The sequence below is a fragment of the Apis florea genome, unplaced genomic scaffold (genome assembly GCF_048593485.1).
Source record: "Apis florea isolate Af1SG1 unplaced genomic scaffold, ASM4859348v1 contig_2201_pilon, whole genome shotgun sequence".
NCBI lineage: Eukaryota > Metazoa > Arthropoda > Insecta > Hymenoptera > Apidae > Apis > Apis florea.
This window is the reverse complement of record NW_028256542.1, coordinates 612,081-628,547: the sequence shown is the minus strand read 5'-3', so window position 1 is coordinate 628,547 and position 16,467 is coordinate 612,081. Positions and strand designations below refer to the sequence as shown.

At 31.6% G+C, this 16,467-nt stretch overlaps 2 protein-coding genes and 2 long non-coding RNA genes across 14 annotated transcripts in view; 2 read left to right on the top strand and 2 right to left on the bottom strand.

Annotated features, from left to right (window-relative positions):
• Positions 1 to 7,215, bottom strand: part of LOC100865730 (uncharacterized) — a 34,114-nt gene extending 26,899 nt beyond the window's left edge. For 8 of the 10 annotated variants that reach the window (XM_086917389.1, XM_031915705.2, XM_086917392.1 and 5 more), the window contains exons 1-3: positions 6,798 to 7,200; positions 5,045 to 5,104; positions 203 to 267 (exon numbers count right to left, since the gene is read on the bottom strand). In XM_086917389.1, the coding sequence (XP_086773515.1) occupies positions 203 to 246 (44 nt within the window). In that variant the 5' untranslated portion in view covers positions 247 to 267; positions 5,045 to 5,104; positions 6,798 to 7,200. Of the gene's footprint in view, positions 1 to 202; positions 268 to 5,044; positions 5,124 to 6,797 lie in introns of all 10 variants that reach the window. The other 2 variants (XM_086917388.1, XM_086917387.1) reach the window with 2 other exon arrangements.
• Positions 7,216 to 7,236: 21 nt separating this feature from the next.
• Positions 7,237 to 8,267, top strand: LOC147658512 (uncharacterized). Its single transcript, XR_015295137.1, has 2 exons — positions 7,237 to 7,500; positions 7,604 to 8,267. It is a non-coding gene; the product is annotated as an uncharacterized LOC147658512 (long non-coding RNA).
• A 342-nt stretch (positions 8,268 to 8,609) lies between these two features.
• LOC147658511 (uncharacterized) lies at positions 8,610 to 13,440 on the bottom strand. The gene is made up of 4 exons (XR_015295138.1): positions 13,009 to 13,440; positions 10,687 to 10,854; positions 9,838 to 10,559; positions 8,610 to 9,240 (listed from the first exon to the last, which is right to left on the bottom strand). It is a non-coding gene; the product is annotated as an uncharacterized LOC147658511 (long non-coding RNA).
• On the top strand, positions 11,650 to 16,274 carry LOC100871022 (putative SLC9B1-like protein SLC9B1P1). 2 transcript variants are annotated; one of them, XM_012484873.3, is made up of 9 exons: positions 11,729 to 11,766; positions 12,091 to 12,208; positions 12,312 to 13,442; positions 13,574 to 13,749; positions 13,957 to 14,075; positions 14,201 to 14,362; positions 14,427 to 14,573; positions 15,102 to 15,206; positions 15,549 to 16,274. In XM_012484873.3, the coding sequence occupies exons 3-9, from the start codon at positions 12,865 to 12,867 to the stop codon at positions 15,798 to 15,800; spliced, it is 1,539 nt and encodes a 512-aa protein (XP_012340327.3). In that variant the 5' UTR covers positions 11,729 to 11,766; positions 12,091 to 12,208; positions 12,312 to 12,864; the 3' UTR covers positions 15,801 to 16,274. The 2 variants fall into 2 exon arrangements, with proteins under 2 accessions (XP_086773512.1, XP_012340327.3); XM_086917386.1 differs by having other exon boundaries at positions 11,650 to 12,208; positions 13,586 to 13,749.
• The last annotated feature ends 193 nt before the right edge of the window (positions 16,275 to 16,467 follow it).

Sequence of the window (16,467 nt, the reverse complement as noted above, 5' to 3'; positions counted from 1 at the left end):
TGTCGATGTCAAGCCGATACTTTGACTCTTTCTTCCCGATTTCTTCTCCCTTCCAACTCTCTTCTCGAACTCAATTGGTTCGTACCGTGCTTATTTTGATTTATTGAACAACGGGGAGTAAAAGTAAAAGGGGCCACGATATTTCTACTTTTTTTTTTTTCCTCTTTTTCTACTAGTTTCTTTTATAAAGAGTTCTACTTACTCTGGAGCAGGATTTCTCCAACGTTGCGTTCCAGTCCACGCCATCGGGCATTGATCGCCCCCGACCTGGAACAAACAACACATTCTGTGAATTGGCCTAGCCTGCTACGAAGCGAAAAGGAAAAGTCATTGATCCTGCAGATTAATATCTCGTATTTTACAAATGTCTTCGAAAAGAGATCGCATTATCTCGCACTATATATATATATATATTTATTATGTACTTAATTGATTTCGAAGTATGTGTCCACGAGATTATATACTTCATTTATTTTTATTTATATAACACGTATACATGCGAATTGTACATAAAATGCACAAATGTCCGTATTAACTGCCCCCGTTTGATTGATATAAATAACGAAATATATTTCATACACGTAAATAATAAGACGCATATTAATATTATCTGTTACAATTTCACGTTTAATATTTATATTTAAATTTAAATAGCAGACCAAATTGTTTACATATGCCGTGTGAATTATGTTATAAAAATAGCGATGAAAGTGGAAAAAAAGAAGAAACAGAAATTCACAACGCTAGATCGGTTAGTTATGAAAATTTTTCGCGAACGTAGCAGAACGAGTCGAAGAGGGACTTGCAGTTTCAGCAGTATTACGGCCGCTGCTCTTCAAAACGCGCAGAGGGTACCCGCTTTTTCCTCTTCTCTTTTTCACCTTTCTCTCCTTCTTTCTCTCTTTCGTCTCCTCTCTCAGAACCCTTTTCTTCCCGCCAGTAGTATCTGTCTCGGTCCACGATTCTACTTCTACACTCGACGTTGCTATCATCCCCCCACTCGCTATTCTTTCCACTTCCCCCCTCCCCCCTCCCCCCACCCTCCACTTCGCAACTTCCCTATCCACCCCCCGCCCCCTCTCGCCGCCCCCTCCTATCCCTCCGGCTTTCCGTCTCTCTCGCGCCGCCTCTCCCCACCCTACCCCACTCTGTCTGCTCTCCTCCTTCTGTTCGCTATCCCTTACGCGATCCCTTCTCCTTCTCCTTCGCTCTGTTCCTGACCTTTTCTATTCAAGAGACGGTGATTGCAGCTTGCATATTTTACGAGGCCAGCCTCGAAGCGTATGCTCATCTTTATCCATCTATCCGTCTATGTTGTATTCGTCTGTTCGCCAACTCAACCCCTCGCGCTTCTCGTCGCACCGCCAAGATTTTGCCCTTCGCGCTTCACCCCTCCCCCGCGCCCTGTGTCGTGATTAACCTTTAAATTTTATTCGCCAGTCGAAAATTAACAATGCAAAATCTCTTGACTGGATCTCAGTTTTGTTTGAGTAGAAATAAATTGGGGGATTAGATGGATAAGATCGTTTCTGGATGTTGTTGTTGTTGTTGTTCTATATTGAACGAGATTTATGATCTGATTGATTTCCTACCACATTGTTTGGTGAGTTAAACGTTCAGTTATGTTTCGTCAAATCAGGAGCAGAAACGAAAATTCATTTGTATAGAGTAATGAAGAATGTTTAGATAGTTTATACACCGAGGCAACAATCCGTATTTTACTTGTCGATCGATCTTCTAATCGTTCAAAATGATATAAGAGAGATGTGAAATCACGTTTTTTTCGACGTTGTATATACCATTTAACGATCATCGAACAAACAAATTACATGTTTTCTTTACTTGAAAACATGAAATCTGGGTAATTATAATACTCCATACTTTTGAAGTATTATAGAGCTTTCACAGCGCTTTCGTAAATACTGTAATTAGGGTATGCGGATCTTTCTTCACCCAAGCTTTATCGTAATATGACAAATCACGCTTAATGCATCGTTCTCTTCTCCCTTCTCGACTGTATAATACCATCTTTTGTTTCTCTTCTTCTCCTTTTTTTTTTCTCTTCTCTTCTAAATGTATCAATTTATTTTATTACCATATATAAAATAGTTTTAACAGTCTTTTCCATTCGATCTCAATGTTCTTCTCATTGAAAAAAACAATAAGTTAGGATTTGAACAACGTATGTTGTTCGTTATAGGTCAGAGTTGAAATTAAGAAAGGATGAAAAATTCGAGGGAGAAAAGAAATTGCATCGTGTGAAAATGTGAAAAGTGAATATGAAGAATGCGATAATCAATAGCTTTGCAGAGAATAAAAATCCCTTGATATCGTCGCCCTATATCCGATGGTAATCCAGTGGAGGTGGCTGTCACGCGAAAACACGTTTTGCATGCAAAATCGACGGACCAAATAACCGAGAGAAGCATTTCAAATTCCCTGACCAAGAGCGGTCTCCGTCGAGAATCGATATCTGCCTCCAACCGAGAGAAGCGATCGTTTTCGAAGGAACGACCTTTCGTTGAAACGTATAGATTGTATGATATCACGGCATGTACATGTATACATAAATCGATCTTATCGGCATGAAAGTGGGATTCGTAACAGCGCCGTTTCGCCTAGCTCCATATTTCCGAACATATATATATATTCGAAGGTGTCGAAGATATTTTTCGGTTCGAATACCGCGAGATCGAATTTACATTCTATCTCTCTGATTTTGCGCACACGTCAATCAATTTATTTAAATTATTCCTCTAACAAAATTATACGTATGTATATCCTTCGATTAATAAGTTAAGACGTACACGTGTTGTATCGCGCTTCCTGTAATCAACCGCCATGAAATATTAATTTTCGTGAGAAAAATTTTACGATGTTTTAATAATACATGTATAAATAGATTTTGTGTAATTACAAACGTTGCATAATCATAGCGAGCAACGTTATGTGCGAAAGAGAAAATTAAATTTTATGCACGTTTATACATGTGTATCTTACGCGCGGTATTACAGCCATGTGATATTATTCGTTGTCATTTTACGAACACGTTTGTCCTACTTTACCAGCCGTATAAAGCTACATGCTCAATGACTATTGTCCCTGTCACGAATATGATAAAACAGTAAGAAAAAATATTCGCGTTGACGAAACTTCGAATTTCTACGATATTTTACATACTTTCTATTCACTATTTAGAGTAATGGTATATAATTCTCTCGCCGGCAAGATAGGTGAAGCGCAACGTTATGTAAGAGTACTAATAGAGAAAGTACGAAAGCAATCTAGCAACGAAGTATAAATCTAAATAAAGCAGTAAAAAGAACTTGGCATTGGTGGTGATGTGAAATGAATGAATCGATGTATGTTCGAATCAATATAAATGGATAAATTCTAAGTTTTTATAATGTCATACAACAGCATTTTTTTTTTTTTTCTATTTGATAAACGCTTGTGATATTGGATTTTATTGCGCCAACTTCTTATATATATATATATATATTCAAATATATATATTCAGTGGAGAGGGAATGCTTATATCGCGTAGGCTTGTGTCGCCTTTTTATTGCGTAGCTGTTTGATGATTGCCTACGACGCTAAAATCGTCACTGACGTAAAGAAGGTGAATTGGAGAGAGGGAAATAGACAGCTGAAAAGAACAAATAAATGACAAAGCGAAATGGATATTGCAGATGTCGTTTAATACTTTGTTGAAAATTGTTGCTTACCAAAAAATTTACTGAAAAAAGAAGTAATCGTGTCTAAAGATAAAACGAGAAGGCAGCGAGGAGTTGTGTGAAATGCAGGACGCAACGTTCTCATATCTTTTATTCGTTGCATCGAGGTTGTTAAAGAAAGAGAAAGAGAAAAAGAGAGAGCAACATCCGCGTTTCACCGTTTCGTTCATCGATGGCGCGTTGCTTACGGTTTTCTAGCTTCTAGTCTCGACTTATTCGTTACAAGTAATTAATTCATTGAGCATTAATAAAGGAATGGAAAATCCTTATTTTTAGATTTGAAAAAAATTCATCAGAGCGATAAGATATGTGCTCGCAATTTTGTAATCATCTTACGTGTTTTGCAAAATGAAACGAAACAAACTTTCTCTCGGTTTGTAAGTTTCCCTCGATTTACCCGTAGCAGCGGAAGTGTATACTCGAGACTATTCAAATGTAAGCAAAACTCGATTCTATGTATGTATAGGTTATGTAGTAACTATCGAAGATTCCTGTAGACTGCGCGTTCAAACCGTACTTCGATGCATGTACAATCGCAAACAAACAGCATCTCTACTCACACGAATTGCTTCGAGAGCCATAAACGGAAGAGCTTATTCGTTAAATGTACGAACGTCTGGGCTATTCAATAAATATACACTGCGCATCTTCGTTAAGAATATTTTTCGATACCTTTTTCGTTACTTTTTTCATCGTTACTTGATTTCTATTCTTCTTTTCTTTTTTACTTTCATTTTTTTCATTTCATTCGTGATTATCAACGAATCATCAATGAATCTCAATAATTCAATAATAATATTTTTTTTTTATCGTATTTTAACGCAGTTGTTTAGAACGTTTATTCATAAAAATTTAAACAATGCAATTTTTAACAATTTCTTTAAATTATTTATACATCCATGTCATAAAATATATATTTTACATAAATTTTATTCATATTTAATATCTAAATTTTAAATATCATATAGTATTAAATATTATATATATATATATAATTGAAATTGAATTCTGTAGAAATTATACAGATTTTATTCGAATCATAGCAGGGAAGTGGGAAAGAGGAAGCGCGAAGAGCAAAATTTCAACAGAGGAAACTAACTCTAATAATATCTCGTGCTTGAAACCTTCGTTCTATGACACATGCAAGTACGTGCTTCTGGTTTGTCGAGCCGACCTAATAACCTAATGATATCTAACAGGTTTTCTATTGCACAAAAGATTTCGCGGGAACGATCTTAAATTAAGCTATCCAACGATTATTAGCTTCACCTTAAATTCTTTCGATATAAATAATATCGAATTCGTACCTTAAATGATCCACGCGATTCTCGTTGTACGATCCATTGTTGTCCCGAAAAAGTATTGCTCTGGAATGTAAACGAAATACTACGATTAAATGTTACAAGAACACAATTGCGTAATACAAAAGCAAATGTAGTATTCCGTCAGTTTATTGAAATTATTTATTGAAATATATAACGAAATATTCTTTATGTGATATTGTTCTTTGTTAAAGAATTCTCTCATGGCAATCATTGCCTTTTGACAAAAAAAAAAAAAAAAAGAAAACTAGTCTAAATTTTCAGACAAATCATCTGGGATTGATTCAGCTAATGCTACGAGATGAACTGTATTTTTCTCACTAGTAATTAAGTTGGTTAATTAAGAAGAAACTCATTTCGTGTACGAGTTCTTCGAGTATCCCAACGTCGAGACATAAAGTGTGAGATTGAACGCAAGCTTTTAATTAACGACATTATATTATCAATGATTGCATATTGAAAATTAAAAAATGCCGGAAAAGATGTTATTATCATTTTTTTAATTTCCTTAAATTCGATTCGATGTGAACGTACATATAAATGGTTGTACGCGCGCGCGCGCACGCTCATACACAAGGAATCAAACGAATGCCTTTGCCTAAGAATAACTTAGGTAAACCGGGTCACGTTCAATGCTTGCATATTCTTTTTTCACAGAACAGTCATGCAATAATGCCACTTTTAATAATCTTTTTTTTTTATTTATAATTCGACGAGTTATTGTAAAGTACATATTGCAAATATTCGTAAAATGACGCATCGTAGATTATCAATACGCGTTTAGTCTTCCGCAAACTCGGTACGAACTTGAATCGAGAAAAACAATTGGAAAAATCTTATAGTAGTAAAGGGTGAATCACCAGAATTACGATGACCAAGCTGCACGATATGTTAGCAATTGTATTACGTAAGTTGTTGAATAGGCTAAAAGAATCGCACCCATCGATGACAATGAATAACGACAAAGACAGCAGAACTATAACGACAGTTATTTAAAAAAGGATCAGCATTCGTTTTATTTTCGATTATTTAATCTTATATATAATCGTTCGCTATTCTTAGGTTTATCAGATTCTTTCAAAATTTATATATGTTAAACAGATACATATTGGCATATCATAAAAAGGCAAACGAAAATAAAGATCGTTGGTGTCGAAAAAGAGATGAAAATTCAACGATTTTAAGAAAGATCGATTGGAAAAGGACGAAAATTAATTAATTAATACTTTTTAATTTTCTGAATAATTAATCATTTTAATCAACCATTTTAAAACGTTCCTTGAATATTTAATTAATCGATAAATATATTCGTGAACCTTGACACGAATATCAACATGCTATAATCATACCGAAGCCTGATAAATTGTTTTTGTTCTAAAATTGTAAATATATTTATATATTTATATTATATAAATTTTTTGTCGAAAAAAATGTAACTCATAATTCTAATTTAAAATTTTTTTGTTTATATTTCTTATAGTTAGGCCATACAAATCAAATAGAAAGGACGCGACGGCCATTTTTCGACATTGCGGTATAAATTTTTTTTTTATATACAAGTATATTGAAATCAAAAGAAATATAATTATTAATGAAATACAGTAAATCAAAAGAATTTATCTAGATTCGTCATTTTCGACTATGTTTTTGTTTGAATAAACACGTCGCGAAAATATCATCCTTATTGTTCAGTATTTTAGATTAAAGAAATACGGATCAGAGATGAGAATAAACATACCTTTTTAGCGCGAAACTCGCGCCTATTTAGCCCTTAATATACGACGTGTTAATCCAATATGGCAGAACACACACATGTCAAAACAAATCGGCGAGTGGCGCGGAATGACGCGACGACGCTACACAATTCTACACAGCTACACGTTCGTATTCACTTCACCCGAACATTGGATCGATATAGTTTCAGAGCGATTTTAGACATGTTCAACGTTGCTATTAGAATTTATGTTGAATTTAAGTTACACAAATATTAAAATATCATTTTTTGAGACAAGACAGGGAGCGTCGAAGATATTCGATTGTGATTGGAAAAATGTTCTTGATCACAATTGTAAACTTGCTGATTTAAAGAGGCACGTAGACGATCAAGCTCCGTCGGTGACTGGCAACGCGAACCTATGTGCGTCGCGCCACTCATTGGCAACTTCGTGGCAGGAAAACCGAATGCGCCCGAACGCTAGACTTTGTATGTAGCTACCCGAAGAGAGGCGCTGCTTCTCCCGACGTCGTTCATCGAAGTTTCAGTGACGCTCAATTCAAATGATTCAGTTTTGTTTTCTTTTGTTTTCGATTTATTTTTTTTATTTTCTTCTTCCTGTTTGTTATAATTTCATTTACAATTCGGCACGACTCAATAATATATATATTTGTATATATGTGTACACATATATAAATGCTTGAAAAATTTATAGCAACAATAAAATGTAAAATTTTATTTTAATTAATCTCATATAAAGAATTATCATGCGTTGTATATTTATATATCTTTATAATCAGTTATATAAAAAAACAAATCTAATGTTTCAGAGAGAAGAAGATATTAAGAATATCGACATTAAAATAAGAGTAGATAAAACGAAGATAAAATTAAAAAGTTAAAATACATGTGAGATATTCGATGATCCGGATTTTTGCAAAATGATATACGTGAATTTAATTTTCAAAGACAATCATTGCGTAGATAATTGATATTTGTGCATTTATTTGATTGTATTAATTTCGAATCAATAACCTAAAAATTGTACTTTCTTTAACGCAAAGATAATATTTAAAATTTTAATTGATAGCGAAGCATATTATCAACCAGATACCATCATTATCATTATCATCATATACAAATAAATTAAATTAAAAATTTCCAGCGATGTTACGCCAAATTTTTACGGTACATAAATATTATAAAACACAATTGATCATTGGGTAGTAAATCAGGCTTAGATTATCATCCGGTTGGACATAGTCCAACATTTCCTCCATCTGCCTACGCTTACCACTGTCCAATCGTATTCCGTATAATCGAGTTTCGTAGTCATTTGAAAGAAAAGTGTACTTTTCCTACATTAAAATGCAGCACGTATTTCATGAAAATTCAAAGATTGCAATTTATTATATTACAGACGTAATACGTATTATATTCTGTAAAATCAGAATGCATACTCAATAAAATAAAGATGATTCCGTATAAAATAAATGCGTTCTAATCGTGATATTTTTTACTCGATTGTCTGCCCTTTATAGTTTACCCTCGACTCAAGACCTTAGTCTCGCTTTGTCCCTATTTTTCTCCCTTCTTTACTTCCTCTTCAAGGACTTATACGTGACTCTAATTTTGATACGTCAACAAAATTTACCCTATGTACTTTACATTATTCTGGACTAGAGATGCACAATTTAAACCTTTGATTCTCAGAATGTCAATCTCATTTTGAAGAAAAGGAATATTCTTTTTTTCTTCAAAAAAAAAAAAAAAAGAACTACACGAATAGTTGATTTTCTAGACAAAAATGTTTTCAAATGATATTATGATATTTGATCTCGGATAAAATTACGTTATTATTATAAACATATGAAATTGACAATTAGATCAGAACTAAATGCGGATAAAGCAAAAGAAGTGAGGAAAGTCGAGAAAACAGAATAAGATGCAGAAAACAGTTTTATGCACAAATGTAGAGAAGAACAGAACGACGGATGACGAGTGCAAGAAAACTCTTGAGTTACAATACAGCTACGTCACATCGTATCCGTAGACGCCAGTTCGTGCTTCCCCTTCATGGTTTCGCGACTCTTCAACCCTTTTGCACAGCCTCTTGTTACACGGTTACCCTTTCCTCTTTAAGGCTTCGTTTAGGATGGGGTTACCGGTCGTTACGGCCAGTTTGGAGGGTACTCTTTCCACGCGTACGACAGGAAACACGGACCCGTGTACGCTAAGTAGGCGCATCAAAAGAAGAAAAGCCTTTTTTCGCTCTTGTTCTTTGCTTCCTAACTTGGTCTCTTTCTTTGGTTCCTGCTCTATTCCCTCCTCGTTATCCTCTCTTTTCTCGAGATTAAAATCGTCGCTAATAAACTAAGCGAATGCTTGTTCCGACGGTTACCGTTTCAGAGGGATTTACCGGTCGAATGAAAAAGCGTTGAATGTATGGACGAAGAAGGAAGAAGGGCTGTAAATACGAAAAATACTTGGTCAGAATCGTTCGAAGAGTTGGGAACTTTTCCAAGGCGAAAGCGAATTCGAACAAAAGATGAATTGGTTTTAGTATACACGCTAATGGAGATCGAATATTCGCAGATGTGAAATGTCAAGGTAGGTATAGGTATGTCGTTAGGAAAATGAGAAACAATGTTCTCTGAAGCATGTTGTACCGGTAACTAGTTGAAGCGCACAAAAAGGATCTTTGGTTAACAGGCAGACAAAAGAAGAGAGGGATGAGAGATGTCAGGGGTAGAGATGAACGGATAAACAGACAACGTAAGAGCACGGGATGGACGAGCAAATGGCAAATGGACGAACACAAAACACAAGAGACGCGATATGTAAAGCGATACGAAGACTAGCACATATTTTACGTACGCATATGTACATATTTTCGAGAAGATCGCAACATACGATCATCACCGGTTTCAAATCCGCGAACATTTTATTTTGTTTAAAAGCACGAGTCCATTTGAGAATAAAAATTTCGTCCTTCTTCAGAGTATTTTTCGTAAGTTGTAATTTGTCGCACAATTTGAATATTACAATTTACAACAACAATTACCTTCAAATAATCACTTTTAATACAGTATCCAGTATCCATGAGAAATAATTCTCAAAAATAATTTTCGAGATTTTACTTCTAAATGAACTCATATCTTAAAAAGGCTGTATTGATATCATTGATTGTATGCGATCTGAAAAAAAATTGAAGAAAATTGAAAATATTACTGTAAAATTAATAATATTATCATCAATATTATTAACAATATTATATACGTGTATGGTTATGATTTACGTAATGATTTAATCTTTGGGTAATCATTCCCATCTTCAATTTCTTCAAACTTTCAAATGGAATGCTTTTCTATTTCGAATCTAGAAGAATGTGATCAAAATATTAAAAAACAAGAAAAAAACATAGACGAAAATAAATGTATAATTAACGAAAAGTATGTGTAAAATAGTTGAACATGTTGATGTTTGCGCTCTGTCATTATTTGATGGTCGTCTCGCGATACGAATGCATGGGTGAATCGAGCGACGCGGCGCATTGCGACAGTTTGTCGAGAACTAGCTGACAGATGTATGTATGTAAATTTTCCAGAAATAATGGTCATAGATATATCTTTCTTTTCTTCTCTTCTTTCTGCTTTCTCTTTTGTTCTATGTACCATATCCGGAAGCATGGAATCGATCTTATAATAGCAGTAAAGTTACAAATTAACGATAAATTAATGAAGCAATATCTCTTATCTTTTCATGCAATTGATAGATTATTATGTACTGAAAGAATTAAATAGATGATTAATAGATATATAATAAATATATTAATAAGATTAAATATATTCAATGATATTCATCGATGTAAGACTTAAAAGTTTAATAATTATTGATCATGAGTATTCAGTACCTGTATATTCAGATATCTCCTTAATTAAGATAAAATTTAATAAAAATAATTTTTTATTAAATTCCTATTAATAAATTTTTAAATATACAGAATCGTCATTATTTGACATATTGTTTTTTTGTTATCTATTTATTCTTGGTGCTCACAATTTTGTTGTCAAAAGTATTTCTGAAATCAAAATTGAATAATATTGAAAATTTTAAGGATATTAACATAATTAAAATTTATCGAATATCTCGTTTGATCGTGTGTGTCTCTTTGAAAAATTCATACTTACATCTTCAAATTTTATTCAAATTATTCAATTAATCTTTATCATCAACTTTTAATTCGAGTAAATTAAAAATGATCTAGCTATCGAACGAAGAGAATTAAATTTCCATATTCAAATGATTCAATGCCAAAATAATCAATGATAAAGTTTTAATTTACTCTTTGAGACAGTATAAATACTGTATCTAATAAAAAAATGTTTGTTACTACACCTAACAAAAGTACCGATATCCGTTTGTTACTTTGCGAAATTATTATTGATATGCATTCTGTACTTTATGAAGATTTCAATACTTATTCGATTAATTTTCATTTGTAAACGTCACAATCAAAACTAGATATTGATTCGTGCACTACTTAATAATAAAATAAAAGAAAAAATGAATAGAGAAAGTGAAACAGTATGTCGATTAGCAATAATAGTAGGTTAAAATGAAAGCTAAGATATCGAATAAATATCGAAATCTATAAAGTATCAAAAGAATATCGATACTTTCGATAAAATATTAGACATTTCGATTTGATATATTATTGATATAACATCCTTTTAAAAGATATTGAAAAATAATATCAAAAACTAAATATTTGATATATATCGATACTGGCATTGATATCGATACACTCTATGTCTTGAACTCGGTCCCTAACAATAATTAGTCGCAGTGTCAGCGAAATTGGAGCTAAGGTGTTGGTAGTAGGCGCTGCTTTCGCGATAACTCGACGGCAAACGCGCGTCGGTATACACGGAAAAGGATCAATGAGCAGGTTCAATAACCTGAAATCCACTTGACGTCCGACTACCTATTGGTACGAACGACTGCGTCGTTTCAACAACCAAAATAGATATTCATTTTCCAAGAGTGCTATTTTCCCAGCCAGACACAAATCCAATACCTAGTGATTTAAGTGGTTTTGCTCGGGTCAAAGACCCGATGACAGAAACATGCTTGGATTACTCCGGTGTTTTCACCGAAATCGCATTTACATATTGTCTAAACAGTAATTAACTGTTTATGATGCTGTTTTTGGTGAAAAATAGAAGAAAAAAACAAAGGGAAAAAGAAAAAAAAATATGATGAAAAATAATAATAGAACGATTCATTGATTTAAATTTTGATTGTAATTTAATAGGTTGCAAATTTTCATTTTGAAATAAAAATATGAAGAGAAATGTTGAACAATTATAGTTTGACAGTATTTGAAAGAAGATGGGATTTGTAACTAGCGCGTGAATCCTATACAAATCGAGGTAAGTGGAACAAGAGGAAAGAAGAAAAGCCAAGTAAGACCAATAGGAGCTAAGAGTATTCACTAAAAAGGGCTAAAATAATGCGTATATCTATATCTTACAGAATTTGAATGATTTTGCAATTTTCATGAAAAAGTCATCGAATTTGATTGATTCGTAAAATTGGTTAGCATATTTCACGAGAATGAAAATATGAATTTTATGAAAAATTAATATCAATAAATTCTAATTTTCCATGATATTCTTTTTTGATAATTTTTAGATTTTCCATTTATTAAAATCTATAGAATAATATTTTTTTTAAAGAAAATTTTTTTGAAAGAAAAAGTTAAAATTCAGATCAGAAATATTTAAAAAGTTAAATTGTATTGTATATATTTTAAAATCTATTTATACATATATTTATATTTTTATATTTTTGCATACATAATTTCGAAAATTCAATGATAAATCGATTATAAATATTTTTCGATGTATTGGAATATCGATCAATATTTCGAAGGAAACAATTGAAGAGAGACATAACCTCGATATCAAAATCAATTACGCTTTGTAGAGAGTAACAAATATATCAACTTGGAATGATTAAATAGAAAAAAGAAAAATCTTGATCAATCAAAGTGAGATAAAAGCAAAATAAAGAAAAATTAAGAAAAATGGATGAAGAACATGAAGATATCACGTGTTGTCATCGAATAACTATATTTCATCCCACGATACGAAACATGCTTATAACGAAACCGGTTATACAGTATTTTGATCGTGTGACTTGGGCAAATTTGTTTGATATAACGACTTACATAGGCATAATAGTGATGACTTGGGCAGTTTTGTATTTTTTATTCGACAAAACGATGATACCAAATAACGATGGTTTCGGTTTATACTTTCTTGCAATATTTTCTTATTGTCTTGGTAATTTTTTTGCAATTATTCCATATGTAAAACTTCCACCCACGCTTGGAATGTTAATCGCTGGCTTGATCGTTCGTAACTCCGGACTCTATAATATTTGCGAAGAACTTGGTGTCACAACAACCGCTAAGATCAGAACATTTTGTGTAACCTTTATCATGATACGTTTTGGACTTCAATTATCATTCACCAGTTTAACCAAGAATACAATGTTCATAATAATTTTGGCCATCGTTCCTTCTTCAATCGAAATACTTACAACCACAGTATATTGCAGATTCATTTTGTCATTTCACTGGGATTGGTCCTTTATGACTGGGTGAGTGACAAGTCGAAAGTAAATGTATTATATATATATGCCATAATTTTTCTTCTACTGTTTTTTCTTCTCTTATTATATTATATTATTCTCCTATTATAATTTTTTTATTTTCGTATATTGGCACAAAGAACAATAATTAGTGGTATATCGCCAGTGGTGATCATGGGCACTCTTCTAGCTTTAGTCGAACAAGGTTATGGAGAAGCTAAAAAACTAGATACAATTCTCTGCATTGCTGCTTGCATCGATGCTGTGTACGTTATTTTCCTGTTCGTGATTTGTTTTTCGATTGTCTTTACTACCGGTAAGCTACCGTTCGTTATTAAACTGAAATAAAACAATAATTTCTTGATTTTTAATAATAAAATAGAAAATTATTTTCTACAGTTTTATTCGATTTTAATATTTGATTTATATTCAATTTGAATTTCGATTTTTTCATTCTATTTGTTAAATTTTTGTTTTCTGCGTTAAATAACATAATATTGATTATTTTTGATTATTTTTTCAGATGAATATAAAAATAAATGGTGGTTATTTATATCCATCCGTCTTCGCGATTTAATTGTGTGCATTTTAATGGGAATATTTCTAGGGATTTGTTTTATCTTTTTCCCCCATCGTAGTCATGTAGGTATTCTATGTGTCTCTCTTTTTTTACTATTTTCTATTACTATTTTTTTGCTATTACTACTATTACTTCTTTCTCTCTCTCTTTCTCTCTCTTGCTTTGTTTCATTTATTAAACCAATTAGAGACACGTGGATCGCTATCGTGTAATCTGCTTGGTACTCGGCTCTTTGATGTGCACCACAGGAATTTCGAAGATAAGCATCTCCGGTGTAGGATATTTATCCACTTTAATGTTGTCATTTATCAGCATAACGGGTTGGAAAATTTTGTCGCATAAATTTGATGTGAGTATCAATTTTCAAGTTCATTTTCTGATAAGTACATGTAAAGATTGCTAAATATATTTAGTCAGCTAATTTACGAAGAATAATGCATACACTTTGGAAAATAGCACAACCAATTTTGATCGGAGTTATGGGTGCTGACATTGATATCACATTGTGGACTCTATCCAAATTTGGATTACATTTATTTTGCATTCTCATTGGATTAATGGTAAATTTATAAAACTTTAATAAAGAAGAATCTTAATTATTAAAATAAAAATTTTGGAAGCAACATGAAACAAAAAATATTTAAATTTCAATTAATTTAAAAAATTTATTAATTTTTTTCTTAATAACAATCATTTGAAAAATAGTGATATAGCAAAATACTAGTCACTTTGTAGATATATAAAACTGGTGGAAGAAAATGATTTTGAAAAAATCTATAAATATTTATTGTTTTGAATTAAATATTTATTATTATTTTATATGTAAAAACAAAATTTTTTATATTAACAAAAATAGCAAAAATATTGAAAAATTCATGATAAACAAATTAATCCAAACAAAATTAATCTAAACAAAGTATACAGTTCAGATAATTGTTTCGTTAAATGATGTTTTAATAATCGAATTTGTTAATCACAGAAGATATAATTGATTTATTCTAATAATTAAGATTCTATTTTATTTGGTTAAATTCTCTGCTTACACGATTAATTTAAACAAATATATTTTTTGTTATATACGAGCATAGGGACGATGCGTTACCGCTTATAGTGTAGCATGGTCGATTAGTTCATTTACATGGAAAGAACGACTGTTCTTAATTACAGCTTCTGTACCAAAAGGTACTTTGCAGGTATACAGTTTTGATTATGTTATATAATAGTTGGATCAAATTGAATATATATTTATAAATGCAAATCAAGTTCAATGTTTAAATTTTATTTTATAAGATTCAAATTATTCATAAAATATAATTCATTATATAATTCATTCATTACACTTTCGAAATATTTGATCTTCTTTGATCAATTGGTTTCGAATTTTGTTTCCTTTGAAATATTTATAAAGGATATGAATCTATTATTCGAATTTACTTGTGATATTCGATATACTTGATTTTATTAATAGATATTCATTATATCTCTATTTATCAATTCAAAAATTCATAAATTTAAATTTATTTATTAAATTAAAGGCAGCTTTAGGACCATTAGCATATGAACAATTGCGGAACAACGAAGGAAACGAGGAATTTGAAATGGCTTTGGACATCGTTAGGTTATCCGTACTTACCTTTTTCCTAGCACCGATCGGATATTTTTTGATGAACTACATCGGACCGATTTTCCTTGAAAAAATTACTGAAGAGCAACGTCAAAAAGAACGCGAATTAAGTTATTTGCGAATTCTTTCTCTTTTGCCAGAATCATCTAAAAATCAGGAATAGTAAAACTGTGCATCACATGCTTTTTCCATAGAATCAATCGATTGCTGACATTGCAACATCGACGACTATGATCGATCAATCAGAGTTGTCGATATTTTCGCGACAAATGTTGCATATCGCTATAATATAAAATTTAGTAAGCTTGATATGTATTAAAGCTTTTATAGATAGATAGTCATCCAATTGCTATATAATTTTTTATCACTTTTCCAGAACTGATTTGTTACGAATTTATGATTTTTATTTCATATTTTATCCTTAAAATAAGAAAAAATTTTTCATAATTTATAAAACTTTGTACTTGTAATGTTATAAATTTACATAATCTTATATTGTCATAATCTCTTGACTTATATCCTAATTGTATATTATTGATCAATTATGTATGCAACAGTTATTGTTAAAAACTTCTGTCATTAAAATTAAGCTTGTTTGTTAAAATATATTTTAAGAATAAAACTCTTGTAATCTTAACTTGTAAACGTTTGTACTTAATAGAATATCGGGCGAAATACAGGATAGATTTAACATTTAATAGGACTTTGTATCTTTTCCTTTGAAGTACCGATTGCGTAAAATTATATATATATATTAAAATATTAAATATTATATATAGAATATTCTTATATATTATTAGATTATATTCATAAATTTTTCGATTACTTTG

Bases quoted from the DNA above. Each gene is read 5' to 3' on its own strand.
- LOC100871022 (XM_012484873.3), top strand. From the start codon at position 12,865: ATGGATGAAGAACATGAAGATATCACGTGTTGTCATCGAATAACTATA. The intron at 13,443-13,573 runs GTGAGTGACAAG...ATTGGCACAAAG, and splicing joins GATTGGTCCTTTATGACTGG to AACAATAATTAGTGGTATAT. The intron at 14,574-15,101 runs GTAAATTTATAA...ATACGAGCATAG, and splicing joins GCATTCTCATTGGATTAATG to GGACGATGCGTTACCGCTTA.